The sequence below is a fragment of the Grampus griseus genome (genome assembly GCF_964374135.1).
Source record: "Grampus griseus genome assembly, chromosome: 2".
Taxonomy (NCBI): domain Eukaryota; kingdom Metazoa; phylum Chordata; class Mammalia; order Artiodactyla; family Delphinidae; genus Grampus; species Grampus griseus.
The window spans coordinates 135,895,401-135,914,988 of NC_139018.1; the positions used below are offsets into that span (position 1 = coordinate 135,895,401).

Genomic DNA, 19,588 nt, shown 5'->3' on the forward strand with positions numbered 1-19,588 from the left:
TCTTATCTTAAGTAATTAAGTCTGCAAAGACTGTATTTCCAAATATGATAACATTCTGAGGTTCCAGGCAGACATGAATTTTGGGGCACGGTTTTCAACTCACTACAATATGTCACATAGAAGTGGAGCTTCCTTGGTTGAAGAGAAGATGGGGGTCTAGAATTCTTTCCACTTATGCCGCACATCCATTTCTCTTTCCTCGTAGAAGACTGAAACATCTCCCTACAACCCTAGAAAATTTTGGAGCACATTTGAAAAAGCCTGGGCATTCAGGATGCATGTAAACGTTGCAAATTAGTCCTAACAGTTAAGCTCCGATTGTGTGCAGTCTTACATAAATCACAGTTGAGAAGCTCAGGTCCTCCAAAAGTTGGATCTTTGATGCTCAGTGCAGGCAGCAGCAGCTGAGGGCACAGGGCTCTGGGATACTCTTTCCTTTCAGTGTTTGGAGCTGTGATTTGAGTCCATTCTACATTTCACAGATAATGATTGAGACCCAGGCATCAGCCAGCACCTGCATGAGCATGTTCCAGACAAAACCAGTAGAACAAATATTCATTGAATATCTGTTGAGTATTCAACAGATTTTTACTCCATGTCTCCCAGGGCTGTGCACTGTTCTAGACACTGGGAACATCACTGTCACACAGACAGATAAGGGGCCTCTTCGCATGGGACTTACATTCAAGTGGGGAAGGGCAGAATAATTAACTAGATTAACTAGATAATAGCAGACAATGATAATTAACTAGATAATAACTGGAAGGAAAAGAAAAGGAGATGTTCCTCTAAGATGATGTGGACAGAGAGAGGTGACATTGGAGCCCAAACTTGAAAGATAAGAAGAAGTCAGCAAAACAAAGAGTGGGCCAAGTGAACTCCAAAAACAGACAGAAAAGACATGATATACACCCTGGTAGTAAATGGCAGAGGCTGGGAAGTCAGATCTGGGTTTTAGGCCTGGCTTTGACATTTATTAGCAGTGTGACCTTGGGCAAGTTACCATTGGGCTCTCATCTACAAAATGGGTCTCAGTACATAATTCTTGGGTTGCTGTAAGGATTAAGCAAGGTTGTATGTTGCCTGCTTAGCGTGTGGCGCCAGAAGCTTGATGGACAAGAGTCATGTAGGTTTCATAGGAGAAAGAGAGATGAGTGATGCACCGGGGCAGTGATTTTCAAGTTATGGACCTTGATATTGTCATAATTACACCTTCTGCCATTAAAGATGGTAGTCCTTGATATTGACATTCAAGCTGTCAGGGGCTGACCTGAACAGAACAGAAACGAGATTGGCTGCTCATGAATGGAGCCAGATAGGTATCTTTCTTTTCTGATAAAGGAAACGGGTCATATGAGTTCAGTCACAGTCTCTTTGCCTTTTGGTGTCTTTTGGTCCAGAGATAAATATTGGTAAATGAGGTTTAGGATGTTGTCTCTGTTTTACTTATTTCCACCTGCTATGAATCTGGTAGGGACTGTATTCTTGCAAAAACAAACATGGTGATTTGGGCATTGCACTTTGGAAAGGACACAAACAAATGTGACAGGTGGCACAGTCACATATTATCCCTAGTGGGAGCCAGGAGCATAGAATTAAAAAATATTTTTCCCTTTATTTTTTATGCTTATTACTAATTATTAAATAATATTAATAATTATTAGTAATTATTAAAATAATAATGACTAACCCACAACACTGAATATCAGGTTATTTGGATCAACAATTTAGAGAAATTTGGGGAGAAAATTTTATTTTCTGAAATTATGTTTTCATGTTTTATTATAAAGTTCTCTACCATATAGAAAGATGACCTCTTCTATACCTATCACTTAGCTCTAACCATTGTTAACATTTTGCCATATTTCCTTAACCTATTTATTTGAAATATTCTAAGGAAAATTAGAGATAACATTACTCCTAAATACTTTTGTGTGCATTTCTTTGAAAAGAGACGTTTTCCTATATAATCATAATACCATAGTCATAAATCTAACAAAATTAACAATGCACACATATTTATATTCATTCCAGTTTCTTCAAATGTTCCCAGCATGCCTTTTACAGACATGTTCAGAGAAGGATCCAATCAAGGTTCACACAATGCATTTGAATGTTATGTAACTTAAGTATCCTTACTTCTGGAACAGTCTTAAAGGAAGAAATTTATACCCAGCTAAACTGTAGCTCATGTTTGAGGACAACCAGAAACATTTTTACATATAGGGGGTGCAAGTCATACAACCCACAAGACTTCATGTAAATATTACTTGAAGAATAATGGACCATATGTATACCTTCCATTAGCTCTTTTGAGTCATCTGGCTCCGATGGGGACATACATAGTAGCATTTTCTACTAGACCCGAAAAGTCTCATTGGCCATGATAATCTTCAGTCCACCATCTTTGCCTTCTTCTCCCCCACACATTATACAACCTTCAGAATTAATGTGAAACACAACTAAGATGGATTGATCTGTGTTCATAGATAAAAAGTTTGGACAGAAGGCACTGGAATTTGAAGCACTTGATGTGACATTGATTCTGGCGAGGAAAAACCTGTCTCACAGCCAGAACCTTCTCCACTGTCTCTGGGCTCTGCGTGTCTTTGCCTTTAGTGGTAAGCAACTCAATTGTGGCTCTCTGGGGGTGGCTTCCAGATCTGGGCTGGGACACCTGGAAACCATTTGGGGGTGTGGTTGGAAGGAGGGCATGGGTGGAGGACAAATGTAGTCCCAACAAGATAAATAAACCAGGAGGAGCCTCATGTTCTAGAGACCGTAGAGGTGAGAAGTTATTTCTTCATCTCCTTCTCAGCCTTGGAGAACTCTTGAGCTGGTGCTTGAAGTGAGAGATCCATATTGTTTTCCCTTGGGAGCTAAAACATTTTAGCACTCTGCGTCTCTCTGTCAGTACTACAAGGTGAAAAAGACCTGTGGCAGGGGAAGGCAGACTTTATTCAGTCCTTATATCCAAGGCACAGAGCAATGTGTTACAGCTGTCAAGAGCGACCCTCACATCACAAGTCCTTCCACTATGTCCCTGAAGTCACTCATTGCTCATGACATCCTTTACCAAAGTTTATGTCCCAATGCTTCTCAACATAGTCTTTCAGGTAACTTGATATATCATGGCACATGGGTTGATGTTATTTGCCATCTCCTGATTTGAATTATTTCTGATAATCATAACCATCCTGTATGTAGTCTCAGCATTTCATAGCTAAGAAAAAAGAAAGTGAAGCTTAGAAGAATGAAGAAATTGCTTGAGTTCATACAGATAAGTCATGAGGGCTAAGTTTCTAACTGCAAAATTCATGTTTATTCTACTCTCCACACAGATACAGTTTTTAATAGATTATATTCTGTACCACCTATTTCAGTGTAAAGAACACAGACTTTTATTTCTCCTTTCGAAGCCCCTTTCCTGCAGAACAAAAGTGACAACAATTTAGATGTAATACTCTCTAGAGGAAAGAACATGAGCTTAGAGCCAAGAAGACCTGGGCTTGACTTTGACTTCATTTCTTAAGAGTCATATGATGTGTGCACTTAACCTGTTTAACCTCAGCTTCTTCCTTTGTAAAATTACAGTTGTAATAAGAGCTCATAGACTTGGTGGTTGGGATAAGTAAGATCATGTTCACGGGTAAGTTCGTCACATAATAGTTGCTAAGTAAGTGTTAGTTTTTCTTCTCTAATCTTTTCCCTCAGTCCTTTGAAATAATAGGAATCACACACATAAGGGGAGTAAACAGGTGGTGACCTTTTTCCGTAACTGTCCTCAGAACTAACAAAATATTAGGGACATATTTCATTGGTTAACTCCATGAGTAAGCATGGAAGACCCATCAAAAGAAAGTATTTCTAGGGAATAATGAGACAGATGCTTGACTCCGTGTTCACAGACAGAATCTCCACTCACGCTCATGTATGTTGAGCAGAAAACCAGAGAATATTTGAGAGAGGCTGAAAGAATCTGTCCAAACCCATCTCTAATAAAGGAAAATCTAAGTGAGAAGTTGTGGCTTTGTATAAAGGACAACTCTTATTAATGAGGAGGCAGAAGGTGTGTCACCCCCATTTGGAGCTTGCCAGCAGCACGAGATTTGAAGTATCTTATTTTGGTTTCGTAAAGAATAGTTAAGATGAATAACTTACTCTCATTATATATATTGATTATAGAGATCTTGAAGAATTCCTTCAGCAGGGAGCTCTGAAAAATGCTGAGATTTGCCTGTGGGTATGAGGAGGTGGCCATGTGTCTCCTATTCTAAGACAACATTTATTGTATGAACTGTTTCATAAAATATTAAAAAAAGGGCTTCCCTGGTGGCGCAGTGGTTGAGAGTCCGCCTGCCCATGCAGGGGACATGGGTTCGTGCCCTGGTCCGGGATGATCCCACATGCCGCGGAGCGGCTGGGCCTGTGAGCCGTGGCCGCTGAGCCTGCGCGTCCGGAGCCTGTGCTCCGCAACAGGAGAGGCCACAACAGTGAGAGGCCCGTGTACCACAAAAAAAAAAAAAAAAAAAAAAAAAAAATTAAAAAAAATACGATCACTCTCTACACATTGACTTTACTGATGAGAAGCAAGAGGAGTTCATGAAGCCCATGGGTTGCTGTCGCTTTGGTGAATTGTTAGCCACTGTTGAATGTTCCAGCAAGTTTTCTAAACAGCTCCTATCTGCAGAAGGAATTGGCTGGAACCATAATGGGTCTGTGACAGCCAGCGAACCATTCGGCAGCTCTCAGATGGCCGGTGAGGTTGCTTATAGAGCTGCCAGAGGTCTAACCTTGGGCAGGCATCCAGCATGGAAGAACTTAGTGAGGACTTTTTATTGTTATCCTCTTTCAGTTCCAAGTCTAAAGTCTCCCATGCTAGAATTCATGCTCTTAAAACTATTTCCTCTCTAACTCTACTTAATACTAGAATTTTGCTGAATTATTTGCCAGGAGTTTACTCCAGCATGTTTTGCCAATTTAGAAGTAAGGACTGAGTTAGTAGCCATGGGAAGGGAAGATTGATGGGCAGAACTAGGATGCCAAATTCTTGAATTTTGATCCATTCAATGACTGCCTGTACTAGCCTCAGGAGGGACGAATGCATAGAGGATATTCCAGGAACACGCACTCCTGGTGATAACTAAGACATCAGCCTCAGTCTCTCTCTGGTGGACTTTACTGAGCTGAACTATATTAGAGACTCCAGTTTTCCATTTTTCCTCCTTTCCTGAGGCTTGGAGCAAGCCAGTATAAGCCTCCCTTGTTTTTATCTCTTTGCTTCTCCCTGACCCCCTTGTTTCCACTCATATTTCCTGGAACAAAGCTGGTACAAAGCACAAGGCATTCATAGGTCTCTGTTTTACTACAACAGTACAGTGAAGGAAAGGAAAAAGAGTCACACCTTGGAAGATAAACTTCTTTCCTTCTCCCACTGAAAGTTTTGCCTCGGGCCAAGATTCCATTTTGTATCCTGTGGGTTCCTCTTATTTTTGACGTGATCAGAGCTCTTCCTAAAGTGAGCTGAGTGGAGTGAGGTGCTGGGAATATTGCAGAGTGGCTGGGGCATCATCAGAGATGAGAGGTTTTGTATCCAAAGTACTTATCTGAAGCCACCAGGATGACCAGCTACCCCTTTTGGTCTCTTTCTATTATTCAGATCTATCACTCTGTTTTTATAGCCATCCAATTGGGCAAAAAGGCAACAATTTCTGGTAGTTACCTCTGAGCAGGACCAACTGATTCTTCCTTTGCCATTCTAATGGATAGAGGTATAGTCAAGCCTTAGCCTTTTAGTGATGGGCGATCTGAGTGCAAAAGTTGTAGGGGAACTTGGAACCGGGGTGGAACAAAAAGGGCACTATCTTCTTTATTAGGTTGCTTCTTGAAGTTTTAAAGAAGTCAATCCAAGTTGGATTGAAACTTATCCCATCCACTTACGACTTTTCTTCATTGTGAAGTCTCCAAACAGCAAAATACGTCTAAGAAAGTGTTTTTTAAGATACTGGCTGTGTGTGTGTGTGTGTGTGTGTGTGTGTGTGTGTGTGTGCGCGTGCGCACGCACACGTATGTATCATATAGGAAGTCGGTGGTGGGTGAAACAGCTTGAACTTAAGTAGTTGCCAGAAACGCAAAGATCTGCTTACAGAAAAAATCTGCTCGGCAATTGCCTTGGCTATTCTGATTGACTATACAAAGGAGTAGGGCAATGGGCCACCAGAAAATGAAAAACATAATTTCATGGCCTGGGACCCTTTTGAGAAAGAGATAGTGTGGGAAGATAATGTGTGCTTTTCGGATAATCTTTAACTTCCAAGCCAGGGATAAAAGACCATAGAATTTCTCTGCTTTTAAGTTGCCTTTGGTAAGAAAGGTGATGGACCTCCCCTATCTTTTAGGCTCATTCTGTAATGCTGAAAATAATGCTTGGTTCAGATGGGTCAATAACTAGTGTGCTTTTGTCTTTCTCAGTCACTACAGGAGCCATGCTGGGAATTAATGGAGCGATGGAACTGCTTCTCAAGGTCATCACCCCTTATACCCAGAAGCGCACCCGAGTAATCAGGTACAGAGCAATTTTTAGTACTTTTGTCTTCTTTGTAGTAGATAGAGATATGGGAAGGGTCTCATAGATATTCTCTTGGTGCTTCCAGTTCACTGAGCAATGACTTCCCCCTTGTAGATATGGTACTATGATTTTATCCTGTCTCAACTTGCATCCCTCCCCACCCATGCATCATTTCCTCGGATTGTCACAACAACCTGAATGGATATAATATCATCTTCATTTTCAGATGAGGGAACTCAGATGTGGAGAGAGTCTTATGCAAGGTCACAATGCTAGAAAAAGGCAGAGTTGGGATTTGAATCCAGCCAGATCTGTCTGACTCAAAAGCCCTTGTTTTTTGCCTGAAGCCTTCAGGTATCTCTTTTAATCACAGACTCTACCATAGTGAGTACAGCCCTTAAAAGACAGTTCAGACATGATAGGGAAAGGTGATGCTCTCAGGGTTCCTAAATTTCTGATATGAAATTCTGATTGTGTGCTAGTTTTGAGATGTGTTTTTATGATTGGAAAGTGAAACTCAGCTATTCTCCCTGGCCCTGCCTCCTGGAGTGGAGAGAATTGAATCACAAACTTAAAAAAAGGGAGATGGTCAGAGACGCAGGCTTTAGAGATATTTGGAACCAATAAGATCCATCATTTATGAGAGTGACTCAGCGAGGACCTTGAAAGAGTATTAGAAAAAATTCAGCCAATTTCCAAGATACATGGGGTCATTTGGCAAAGTAGCATTTCCATGATCAGCCATGAGATTTTCTGCATCCCAGCATCAATCGTCAGCTCATCTTCCACCTGATTATTTTTCTCTTGGGTCACCACAATAATGCCATTATCATCCATTCTCACCTGCAGCTCTCTATACCAGCATTTCCTAGAGTGAAAAACATTATATCTTGGTTAAAAAAAAAAAAATTTCTCATCAAATATATTGAGAAGTACTGGGTTAAACAAAGTTAGGTATATTTCTTTACTGTAAGACTTCTCAAAGCCTTCATAAAGCTAACAAACATTCAGAATATTCAAGATGAGTATGTAGTATATACCCTTTTCCAAAACTAATTTGGTTAGGGAACTATTTTTGTTTGCAGACCACCTTTTTTGGGGGGAGTCGGTGTTGCGTGTGCCTCATTTGAGAAATCTCTTCTCTGAAGTGCAAATGTATTGCAAAATGGGATTCAGCTACATTCTGTCAAGGGATCCTCATTTAGTTAAGTATAAAACTTCAGAGTCACAAGCTCAGTGACCAAAGAAATTAACTTTCTTGGTTTTTCTGTAATTATATTTTATTTCCCTCTTAAACTTCCATTATTCAATTTGAATATGTTTGATTTGGATATTTCTGTTTTGATCGTGGTGTGTAGGCCTTTGCTGCTGACATATGCAGTCTTAACGTGTCCTTTGGTCAGCAATCCATGAGCCATATCTTTTTGCCTTACTCACCAGGACTCTTCTAATCTGCTGTTGTCTCCATGTATCTCTTTGGCAGCTCAGGAATGTTTGGTTGCCTACCCTACATCATGTGAAAATCTAGTGATGTCTCCTGGGCCCATCCACATACCAGTATCACACAGTACTCACTCGGGTACCATGTTGTTTGGAGAGCTCCTCTAGGCAAGCCCTTCCCAGCTTACCTTGGCACTAGGCCCTTCACTTCTGGAATCCTGATAGCTTTTATTGTCTTCCCTATTCAGATTGAGCTAGGGGGAGTAAGCAACAAAGCACAGAAGCCCCCTTCTCAGAGACTCTTGCTAGTTGCCATCTCTATTGCTTTTTTTCTCGTGGAGAGTAACCCCAGGGATAAACAGGGGTGGATGTTTCTGATGACAAAATGACTCTTCAGGGACCTCGGGCATATTTCTGCATTTCTGGTCTATTCTGTAAAAGTTAGACAAGATGATTCCCCTTCTTGATCCAAATGCCAAATTAAAACCAAACCTCCATCGGGGAGAGGCTTTTCCACCAACCATTTCGATAGAGCTGTCATTGCCATGGCATTTATTATGTGCTCTGCCCCATGCTAAGCTCTTAGCATGCATTATCTCATTTGATCCTCTCCTCTCTTCTGTGAGGCAGGTGCTATTACTCTCCCCAATTTTACAGGGAAAAAAAAAATTGAAGCTGAAAGAAGTTAAGTAACATGCTGGGATTTAAGTGAAAGAGCTGGAATTTAAACCCTGTCTGATACATGAGCCTTAGCTCTTAAACCACCACCGGAGTACTTTACGCAGTCTATGTCCAGCAGTTGATTTCTAAACCACCATATATAAGACAATCACAAGCAGTTAAACTTTGTTTAAATTTCTGTTACCTAAATGTGTGTTTCATCTAAACGCACATACTCATGGACCAATTTGCTTAATGATAGGGGGAGTCTTTCTCCTCCATCGTATGGCTCTTTCCTCCCAAAGGCAAAATAAATGTCTGTTCCCTCTGCTTTTGAATTCTTTCTCAAAGCTGCCTTGTTTTCTGCCTTACCCCCAGCCTCCAGCAGCAAGACAAGAGCAAAGGTGCTAAAATCAGAAGACCCGCCTTGTCCCCCTCTTTCTAGCTGATTCCTTGGCGAGTCATTTATCCTTTCTTAACTAAACTGTTACATTTCTCAAAGTGTGACTATCAAGTCCTACCTCTTAGGTTTGTTGGGGGCATTAAGAAATACTGTGCCAAAAATCTTGGAAGCTTTAAGGTGCTTTAATATTGTTCCTCATTATGAATATAAATGCTGTTGGGTACTTGGCTGCCTGCTTCAGATCTGGCAGCAAAGCTAGAGGCGAACATGCAGATGGAAAGTTTCTACCACTACTCACCTTCTCACATGAACTCCGTTTCCCAAATAGTAACTAAGTTGTACCCCAATGAGTTCTACTCAACTTGACTTGGATGCCAGAACCTGTGGGTTTGAAGGGGTCTTTCAGGGATGAAGTGACATGTCAGGAGACGTGAATAGCTTTACGGAGTGTCAGCCTCCAAATGCTAGCAAGCCCCGGGAGAGTTATTCTTGGATGCCTCTGTAGGAACAGATGCCCAGCGTTGTGTCACTATGACTCCTCCCTGCCCTGGAGATTAAACGTGCCCTATTTCTCTAGCACAAACCTAAAATTAGTGATGCAGCTGTCCTCCAATAAAACCCTGTCTCCAGATAGTATTCAGGGCAAGATTTATGACAGAGAAACAAACCGCACACCTTCTAGAGACAAGGGGCATGCAGAGCAATGTCACTCACCCTCTGTGGCCTTGTGCCAGCCCTCACTCTCAGGGGAGGTGGCTATTCCAAGCCTTCTTCACTTCCCAAATACCCACCGTGCTGGCAGAGTCTTACTGTCATAGATTTGTGTCGGCTTGCACCTGTTTCTTCATGACCATTGCTTTAGTCTGAGCAGTTTTCTTCAGACCTAGACAGCTCCTGTAGCCCTCCCACTGGTATTTCCTGACTTCAAAGCAATCAAGATTGTGTCCCTATCTCCATCTCCATGCTTCCCTTTTAGTCCTCCTCTCATCTTTCTTTATATCCAGCTACCCCTGCACCTAGGATACCCTGTCCTGTTCCAGATCTTTCCTCACGTGCTTCCCTCCCTCTGGAAGGGCAGCCCTGCCTTATTGAATAGCAGAAGCTGCCCGCATTCTTCAGACCCCACCTTATGGTGCCTGCTTCACCTCACCAGACAAAAGGAATTTCCCCTCCTCCAGCACTTTGTTCATATTTTCCTTTACTATATATCAGATTTGACTCTGTACCATGTTGGCGTGTGTGTCTTCTCTCCCATATAAATTCTAAACCTCCTAAAGGTAGAAGTCAAATTATATTTATCTTGCTGTTATCCATTGGTCCTACCCAAGTGCCGGGACCATGGTAGGCTCTTAATTCAATTTGAAAGAAATTCTTCAATTAAAAAAATTTTATATTTTTTGAATAACCTATCTAATGACAAATAAAAGCCAACATTTACTGAGTGGGTGCTATAGTAGGCACTTCATATTTATTATCTTATTATTTCTTGGTACCAAGCCAACTTCACATTTGAGGTTCTATCATGTCTAAACATGTCTGGGAAATGAAGTAGCTGGACTCTCTTGCATGAGGGACTGAGGTGCCTTGCGGGAGGGGACTCATTCTAGACAATGAGAAGCAGCAACCTTCAGCTTGAAAGAGAACAAAGTATCACTGGAGGGGGTCTTTTGTCTCTTACTTAGAGTTGTCTGGGGAAACTGACTGAGATTGGCAGAAGAGAAAGATCTGCGTTTGAGGGGATGTGACGGGCAGCATTGACATTCAAATTTTGCTTCCTATTTGAGACAGAGCTAGGCTTCCAGTATTTGGTCTGATAATCCATTCGGCTGGAATTTATGGGGCTTTAGAATTTATGGGGGAGCTTTTTATAGAATCAGGGAGGGAAAAATGACACAGGGCCAGGGTGAGCTAGCTCTTGCTAGCTTGCTCTACTGTGAACAAGTTTGTTTATCTGCACCAAAGCTGTCTTTGAGCTTTCCAAATTCACTAAGTAGAAAAATTTTTTGAGGCAAAGATGAATTGCTTGTCTGTGACTGACTCATCTTGTGACCTTAGAAGAGTCTGTGTTTGTTCCATGTCTCAACACCTTCTGTACATTTGTGCCCTCATTTCCAGGGTGGACCTAAGGGTCTTGGTAAAAATAATGACAATTTCCACTGTCTGTCCATGTAACTATTTCCAAAGCATGGCCAACATTTTCACATGGTAATAGTTAACCCAATCTTTGAAGCTGAATTATCAGCTGTTATCATTGGTTTATTTCCCAGGACTTTAAACTCTGTTGGCCTCTCTTGCCTCAAAAACATCAGAGTCAATCAGAAACGGGTTGAGTCTTCCTAGCAGAGGTTGGACCTTGAGCTCCATTGTATTGCCTGACCATTGCACCATCCTTTGAGAAAGGGAACTCAGGACATCCATGAGCTGAGATGGTTCCTTCATCCTTCATTTACAGTTTCTCTGGAGCTTTCCCAAGAAGGCAGGAGGTCAGGAAATGTGCTGTTCAGGACCTTGCTGGTCTAACCCTCACAGAAGACAGCATTTCCAGTATTCACACCCCCTCAATGTCCTCTCAGGCTTTCAGCAGGGCTCTCATGCTGTGAGTTATACTCATCAGGCTCAGGAGTTCCTGGGTGCCTGGGTTTCTATGAGGTCATGGTATTCAGAGGCTGTGTGCTTTACCTGGGCTCAAACACTTCGACAAGAGGAGAAGAGGGATATGTTGGGTCTTCAGCAAGCCTCATAAGGAAATTCTTCAGCTTAGTCTCTTGTTGTCTGTGCGTAGAATAGTTTTAAGTGATCTTCTCCCTTCAAAGTCCTGATCTCAGGGCATCTCTGGCATTTGAGCTTTGGCTGAGTTCAGGATTACTAGGCATTGCTTCGTTGACAGCTCTTTATGGTGATTTCATCTTCAGTTTGTAAGCTCTAAAATATGTCCTGCACCTCTTTTCCCTTCCCCCAAAATCCCTACTTTTTTTTTCAGAGCCAGACCTTCTGGGCTTTCTCCGACCATCATACCATTCCACTTTTTGGATGAGTGCAGACTCAACCAAAGCTAATGCGTTCCCTGAGATCATGAGCGATTGGGTGACTCAGCTACTTTGTCATTGAGACAAAGAAGCAAAATCTCCTGTTTTTCAAAATAGCTACTGAATTTCTCCCTGGGTGTTCATTTTCCCCTTACCCTCCCATTAATGGCTTTGTGACTTTTGCTGTTCTCTGTTCAATATAATTAGACTCTGTGGTCTCCAGAGCAACGGCTCACATTGGGGTTTCAGAAACCGTGTGCTCCCGATCACTTGGACTCAGATACCTTGGAACAGGAACAAAAAAATTCCACCCCAGCCCTACAAGTACTTCTATTGGGAATGAGCAACACAGGCTCAACTTACTGACAGAGTGATTAGTGCGTTTACCACCTGACTCCAAGCCTGTAGTTGATGGTGGAATGAATAGTTTCCTACATATATTAAACCTTGGTGACTAGGTTTGTTGGTTTAAATCCCTCTCATCTTTTTTGGGAAGCCAGTAATCCCTCCCTGATTAGGGCCAGTCATAGATATTCAAGTCATAGGATCTAAAGTTGGAAGGTCCTTAAGGATCTGCTGGTCTAGCTCCTTCATTTTAAGACGAGGTGACTGAAACTCAGAGACTGAACTAAGCCCTCTAACCTAATTTCAAGACACTATTCATTTCTCTAAGATGCTCTACTGTATAATGAAAATCAAACTTGCCTTGAAGTAGGATTTTTAACATTTATTTGACAACATTGTAAGTGTCTGTCTTGGTGCTAGGCACGGGGGTTTGAAAACAGCAGAAGGTGGACCCTGTCTTTCAAGTTGGTGACAGTCTATGGCAACAGTAACAGTGCAGTGTGGGAGGAACTTTCTGACTCAGTGTTGGGCTTATGAAATGGACTGACTTCCTGTTCTGTGGAAAGGTCCTCATCATGCCTTTATCTGGAAATGCCCTTAGAGCTGAGCCAGAAGGACTTCTGTTGTGGGCCCTGTTCCTTAGGAGGCCCAGGACTTTGGAGAGCCTGCCTGGAAATGTGTAAAGTACTCCTTTGGGCCTGAGATGGGCTTGGGTGGGCAGTGTATCAACAGGGCTCCAGTCTGTTCCTCCCCCTTCAGGGTGCTCTCTGATGCCCTAACACCTCAGTGAGGTGGACTGGATACCTTGAGGAGGAGAAGCTCTGGAACACATGCATATGGGGCTGTCCTGAGACTCCATGGCCAGTCCTTGATTCAAGGGGGATGATCTGGCAAGGAGATCACTCTTGCGGTCTGGTGTGGTATTTTGTCCTCAGCATGACATGAGATGGGGCAGACGGAATGTTGCTGACATGCTGATTTTGAGTGCATCCAGTTGTTTGTATAGACAGAATCCCAAAACAAAACAAAACTAAACTAAACTTCCTGGGCCTGCATACCCTAGGACGGTCATACGTGCCCTGCTTTGCCCTGGTGAGGGTTCTCTACAGAAACTCCATTCTCATCTTTATCTGCTGAAGCCAGTTGTGCCCATATCTCTTCACGGATTTGCCTTCATTTCCCCTCTGTAGACTGGAGGCAGGCTCTTAAGAATTTTCACTTTCCATAGAAATTAATCTTATAGCCCAACCTGACTCAGCAAGGAGCATTTGCAAAGAAGTTTGTATCTTCCTGTAAATCAGGTGGGAGAGCCCAGTTCAGGACACTGGTCCACAAGAGACCTCCCAGCTCCACGTAATATCAGACGGTGAAAATCTCCCAGAGATCTCCATCTCAACGCCAAGACCCAGCTCTACTCAATGACCAGCAAGCTACAGCGCTGGACACCCTATGCCAAACAACAAGCAAGACAGGAACACAACCCCATCTATTAGCAGAGAAGCTGCCTAAAATCATAATAAGGCCACAGACACCCCAAAGCACACCACCAGATGTGGACCTGCCCAGTAGAAAGACAAGATCCAGCCTCATCCACCAAAATACAGGCATTAGTCCCCTTCACCAGGAAGCCTACACAACCCACTGAACCAACCTTAGACACTGGGGACAGACACCAAAAACAACAGAAACTACGAACCTGCAGCCTGCAAAAAGGAGACCCCCAAAACAGTAATTTAAGCAAATGAGAAGACAGAGAAACACACAGAAGATGAAGGAGCAAGGCAAAAACCCACCAGACCTAACAAATGAAGAGGAAATAGGCAGTCTACCTGAAAAAGAATTCAGAATAATGATAGTAAAGATGATCCAAAATCTTGGAAACAGAATGGAGAAAATACAAGAAACGTATAACAAGGACCTAGAACAGCTAAAGAGCAAACAAACAGTGATGAACAACACAATAAAAGAAATTAAAAACTCTCGGGCTTCCCTGGTAGTTCAGTGGTTAAGAATCCGTCTGCCAGTGCAGGGGACACAGGTTCAAGCCCTTGTCCGGGAAAATCCCATGTGCCGCAGAGCAACTAAGCTGGTACACCACAACTACTGAGCCTGCACTCTGGAGCCTGTGAGCCACAACTACTGAAGCTCACATGCCACAACTACTGAAGCCCGCGTGCCTAGAGCCCGTGGCACGCAACGAGAGATGCCACTGCAATGAGAAGGCCACGCACCGCAACAAAGAGTCACCCCCGCTCGCCACAACTAGAGAAAGCCCACACACAGCAAAGAAGACTGAGCACAGTGAAAAATAAATAAATTTTAAAAAATTCTCTAAAAGGGATCAATAGCAGAATAACTGAGGCAGGAGAACGGATAAGGGAACTGGAAGGTAAAATAGTGGAAATAACAACTGCAGAGCGGAATAAAGAAAAAAGAATGAAAAGGATTGAGGACAGTCTCAGAGACCTCTGGGACAACATTAAACGCACCAACATTCGAATTATAGGGGTCCCAGAAGAAGAAGAGAAAAACAAAGTGACTGAGAAATAATTTGAAGAGGTTATAGTTGAAAATTTCCCTAACATGGGAAAGGAAATAGTTAATCACATCCAGGAAGCACAGAGTCCCATACAGGATAAATCCAAGGAGAAACACACAAAGACACAATTAATCAAACTATCAAAAATTAAATACAAAAAAAAAATTAAAAGCAGTGAAGGAAAAACAACAAATAACACACAAGGGAATCCCCATAAGGTTAACAGCTGATCTTTCAGCAGAAACTCTGAAAGCCAGAAGGGAGTGGCAGGACATATGTAAAGTGATGAAGGAGAAAAACCTTCAACCAAGATTACTCTACCCAGCAAGGATCTCATTCAGATTTAACGGAGAAACTAAAACCTTTACAGATAAGCAAAAGCTAAGAGAATTCAGCACCACGAAACCAGCTTTACAACAAATGATAGAGGAACTTCTCTAGGCAAGAAACACAAGGGAAGGAAAAGACCTACAATAACGGACCCAAAACAATTAAGAAAATGGTAATAGGAACGTACATATCGATAATTACCTTAAATGTAAATGGATAAAATGCCCAAACCAAAAGACGTAGACTGGCTGAATGCATACAAAAACAAGACTGGTATATATGCTGTCTACAAGACACTCACCTCAGACCTAGGGACACATACAGACTGAAAGTGAGGGGATGGAAAAAGACATCCCATGCAAATGGAAACCAGAAGAAAGCTGGAGTAGCAATTCTCATATCAGGCAAAGTAGACTTTAAAACAAAGACTATTAAAAGAGTCAAAGAATGACACTACATAATGGTCAGGGGATCAATCCAAGAAGATATAACAGTTGTAAATATTTATGGACCCAGCATAGGAGCATCTCAATACATAAGGCAAATACAGCCATAAAAGTGGAAATCAATAGTAACACAATCATACTAGAGGACTTTAACACCCCATTTTCACCAATGGACAGATAATCCAAAATGAAAATAAATAAGGAAACACAAGCTTTAAATGGTACATTAAACAAGATGGACTTAATTAATATTTATAGGACATTCCATACAAAAACAACAGAATACACATTCTTCTCAAGTGCTCATAGAACATTGTACAGGATAGATCATATCGTGGGTCGGAAAGCAGACCTTGGTAAATTTAAGAAAAGTGAAATCGTATCAAGTATCTTTTCTGACCACAACACTATGAGACTAGATATCAATTACAGGAAAAAATGTGTAAAAAATACAAACACATTGGAGGCTAAAGAATACTACTTAATAACCAAGAGATCACTGAAGAAATCAAAGAGGAAATCAAAAAATACCTAGAAACAAATGACAATGGAGACACGACGACCCAAAACCTATGGGATGCAGCAAAAGCAGTTCTAAGAGGGAAGTTTATAGCAATAAAATCCTACCTTAAGAAACAAGAAACATCTCAAATAAACAACCTAACCTTACACCTAAAGCAATTAGAGAAAGAAGAACGAAAACCCCGAAGTTAGCAGAAGGAAGGAAATCATAAAGATCAGATCAGAAATAAATGTAAAAGAAATGAAGAAAACAACAGCAAAGATCAATAAAACTGAAAGGTGGTTCTTTGAGAAGATGTACAAAGTTGATAAACCATTAACCAGACTCATCAAGAAAAAAAGGGAGAAGACTCAAATCAATAGAATTAGAAATGAAAAAGGAGAAGTAACAACAGACACTGCAGAAATACAAAGGATCATGAGAGATTACTACAAGCAACTCTATGCCAATAAAATGGACAACCTGGAAGAAATGGACAAATTCTTAGAAATGCACAACCTTCCAAGACTGAACCAGGAAGAAACAGAAAATATTAACAGACCGATCACAAGCACTGAAATTGAGACTGTGATTAAAAATCTTCCAACAAACAAAAGCCCAGGGCCAGATGGCTTCACAGGTGAATTCTATCAAACATTTAGAGAAGTGTTAACACCTATCCTTCTCAAACTCTTGCAAAATATAGCCGAGGGAGGAACACTCCCAAACTCATTCTACAAGGCTACCATCACCCTGATACCAACACCAGACAAAGATGTCACAAAGAAAGAAAACTACAGGCCAATATCACTGATGAACATAGATGCAAAAATCCTCAACAAATTACTAGCAAACAGAATCCAACAGCACATTAAAAGGATCATACACCATGATCAAGTGGGGTTTATCCCAGCAATGCAAGGATTCTTCAATATATGCAAATCAATCAATGTGGTACACCATGTTAACAAATTGAAGGAGGAAATCTATATGATCATCTTAATAAATGCAGAGAAAGCTTTTGACAAAATTCAACACCCATTTATGATAAAAACCCTCCATAAACTAGGCATAGAGGGAACTTTCCTTAACATAATAAAGGCCATGTATGACAAATCTACAGCCAACATTGTCCTCAGTGGTGAAAAGCTGAAACCATTTTCATAAAATCAGGAACAGTACACTCTCACCACTCTTATTCAACATAGTTTTGGAAGTTTTAGCCAGAGCAATCAGAAAAGAAAAAGAAATAAAAGGAATCCATATCAGAAAAGAAGAAGTAAAGCTGTCACTGTGTGTAGATGACATGATACTATACATAGAGAATCCTAAAGATGCTACCAGAAAACTACTAGAGCTAATTAATGAGTATGGTAAAGTAGCAGGACAAAAAATTAGTGCACAGAAATCTCTTGCATTCCTATACACTAATGATGAAAAATTTGAAAGTGAATTTAAGAAAACACTCTCATGTACCATTGCAACAAAAAGAATAAAATATCTAGGAATAAACCTATGTAATGAGACAAAAGACCTGTATGCAAAAAATTATAATAAACTGATAAAAGAAATTAAAAATGATACAAATAGATGGAGAGATATACCATGTTCTTGGATTGGAAGAATCAACATTAGGAAAATGACTCTACTACCCACAGCAATCTACAGATTCAATCCAATCCCTATCAAACTACCACTGGCATTTTTCACAGAACTAGAACAAAATATTTCACAATTTGTATGGAAACACAAAAGACCCTGTGTAGCCAAAGCAGTCTTGAGAAAGAAAAGCGGAGCTGGAGGAATCAGGCTCCCTGACTTCAGACTATACTACAAAGCTACAGTAATCAAGACAGTATGGTACTGGCACAAAAACAGAAAGATAAATCAATGGAACAGGATAGAAAGCCCAGAGATAAACCCACGCATATATGGTCACCTTATTTTTGTTAAAGGAGGCAAGAATATACAATGGAGAAAAGACAGCCTCTTCAATAAGTGGTGCTGGGAAAACTGGACAGGTACATGTAAAAGAATGAAATTAGAACACTCCCTAACACCATACACAAAAATAAACTCAAAATGGATTAAAGATCTTAATGTAAGGCCAGACAGCATAAAACTCTTAGAGGAAAACATAGACAGAACTCTCTATGACATAAATCACAGCAGGATCCTTTTTAACCCACCTCCTAGAGAAATGGAAATAAAAACAAAAATAAACAAATGGGACCTAATGAAACTTAAGAGCTTTGCAGAGCAAAGGAAACCATAAACAAGATGAAAATACAACCCTCAGAATGGGAGAAAATATTTGCAAATGAAGCAACTGACAAAGGATTAATCTCCAAAATTTACAAGCAGCTCATGCTGCTCAATATCAAAAAAAACAAACAAGCCAATCCAAAAATGGTCAGAAGACCTAAATAGACATTTCTCCAAAGAATATATGCAGATTGCCAACAAACACATGAAAGGATGCTCAACATCACGAGTCATTAGAGAAATGCAAATCAAAACTACAATGAGGTATCACCTCACACTGGTCAGAATGGCCATCATCAGAAAATCTACAAACAATAAATGCTGGAGAGGGTGTGAAGAAAAGGGAACCCTCTTGCACTGTTTGTGGGAATGTAAATTGATACAGCCACTATGGAGAACAGTATGGAGGTTCCTTAAAAAAGTAAAAATAGAACTACCATATGAACACACAGTCCCACTACTGGGCATATATCCTGAGAAAAACATAAATCAGAAAGTGTCATTTGGGCTTCCCTGGTGGCACAGTGGTTGAGAGTCCACCAGCCGATGCCGCGGACATGTGTTCGTGCCCTGGTCCGGGAAGATCCCATATGCCGCAGAGCGGCTGGGCCCGTGAGCCATGGCCGCTGAACCTGCACGTCCAGAGCCTGTGCTCCGCAACGGGAGAGGCCACAACAGTGAGAGGCCCGCATACCGCAAAAGAAAAAAAAAGTGTCATGTACCAAAATGTTCATTGCAGCTCTATTTTACAATAGCCAGGACATGGAAGCAACCTAAGTGTCCATCATCAGATGAATGGATAAAGAAGATGAACCACATATATACAATGGAATATTACTCAGCCATAAAAAGAAACAAAATTGAGTTATTTGTAGTGAGGTGGATGGACCTAGAGTCTGTCATACAGAGTGAAATAAGTCAGAAAGAGAAAAAACAAATACTGTATGCTAACACATATATATGGAATCTAAAAAAAAAAAAAGGCCATGAAGAACCTAGGGGCAAGATAGGAATAAAGACACAGACCTACTAGAGAATGGACTTGAGGATATGGGGAGGGGGAA

General features: G+C 41.2%; 1 protein-coding gene across 3 annotated transcripts in view; it reads left to right on the forward strand.

Annotated features, from left to right (window-relative positions):
- AGBL1 (AGBL carboxypeptidase 1) overlaps positions 1 to 19,588 on the forward strand; it is a 775,280-nt gene that overhangs the window by 70,625 nt on the left and 685,067 nt on the right. For all 3 annotated transcript variants that reach the window (XM_082681486.1, XM_082681485.1, XM_082681484.1), the window contains exons 4-5: positions 2,490 to 2,621; positions 6,472 to 6,565. In XM_082681486.1, the coding sequence (XP_082537612.1) occupies positions 2,490 to 2,621; positions 6,472 to 6,565 (226 nt within the window). The remainder of the gene's footprint in view (positions 1 to 2,489; positions 2,622 to 6,471; positions 6,566 to 19,588) is intronic.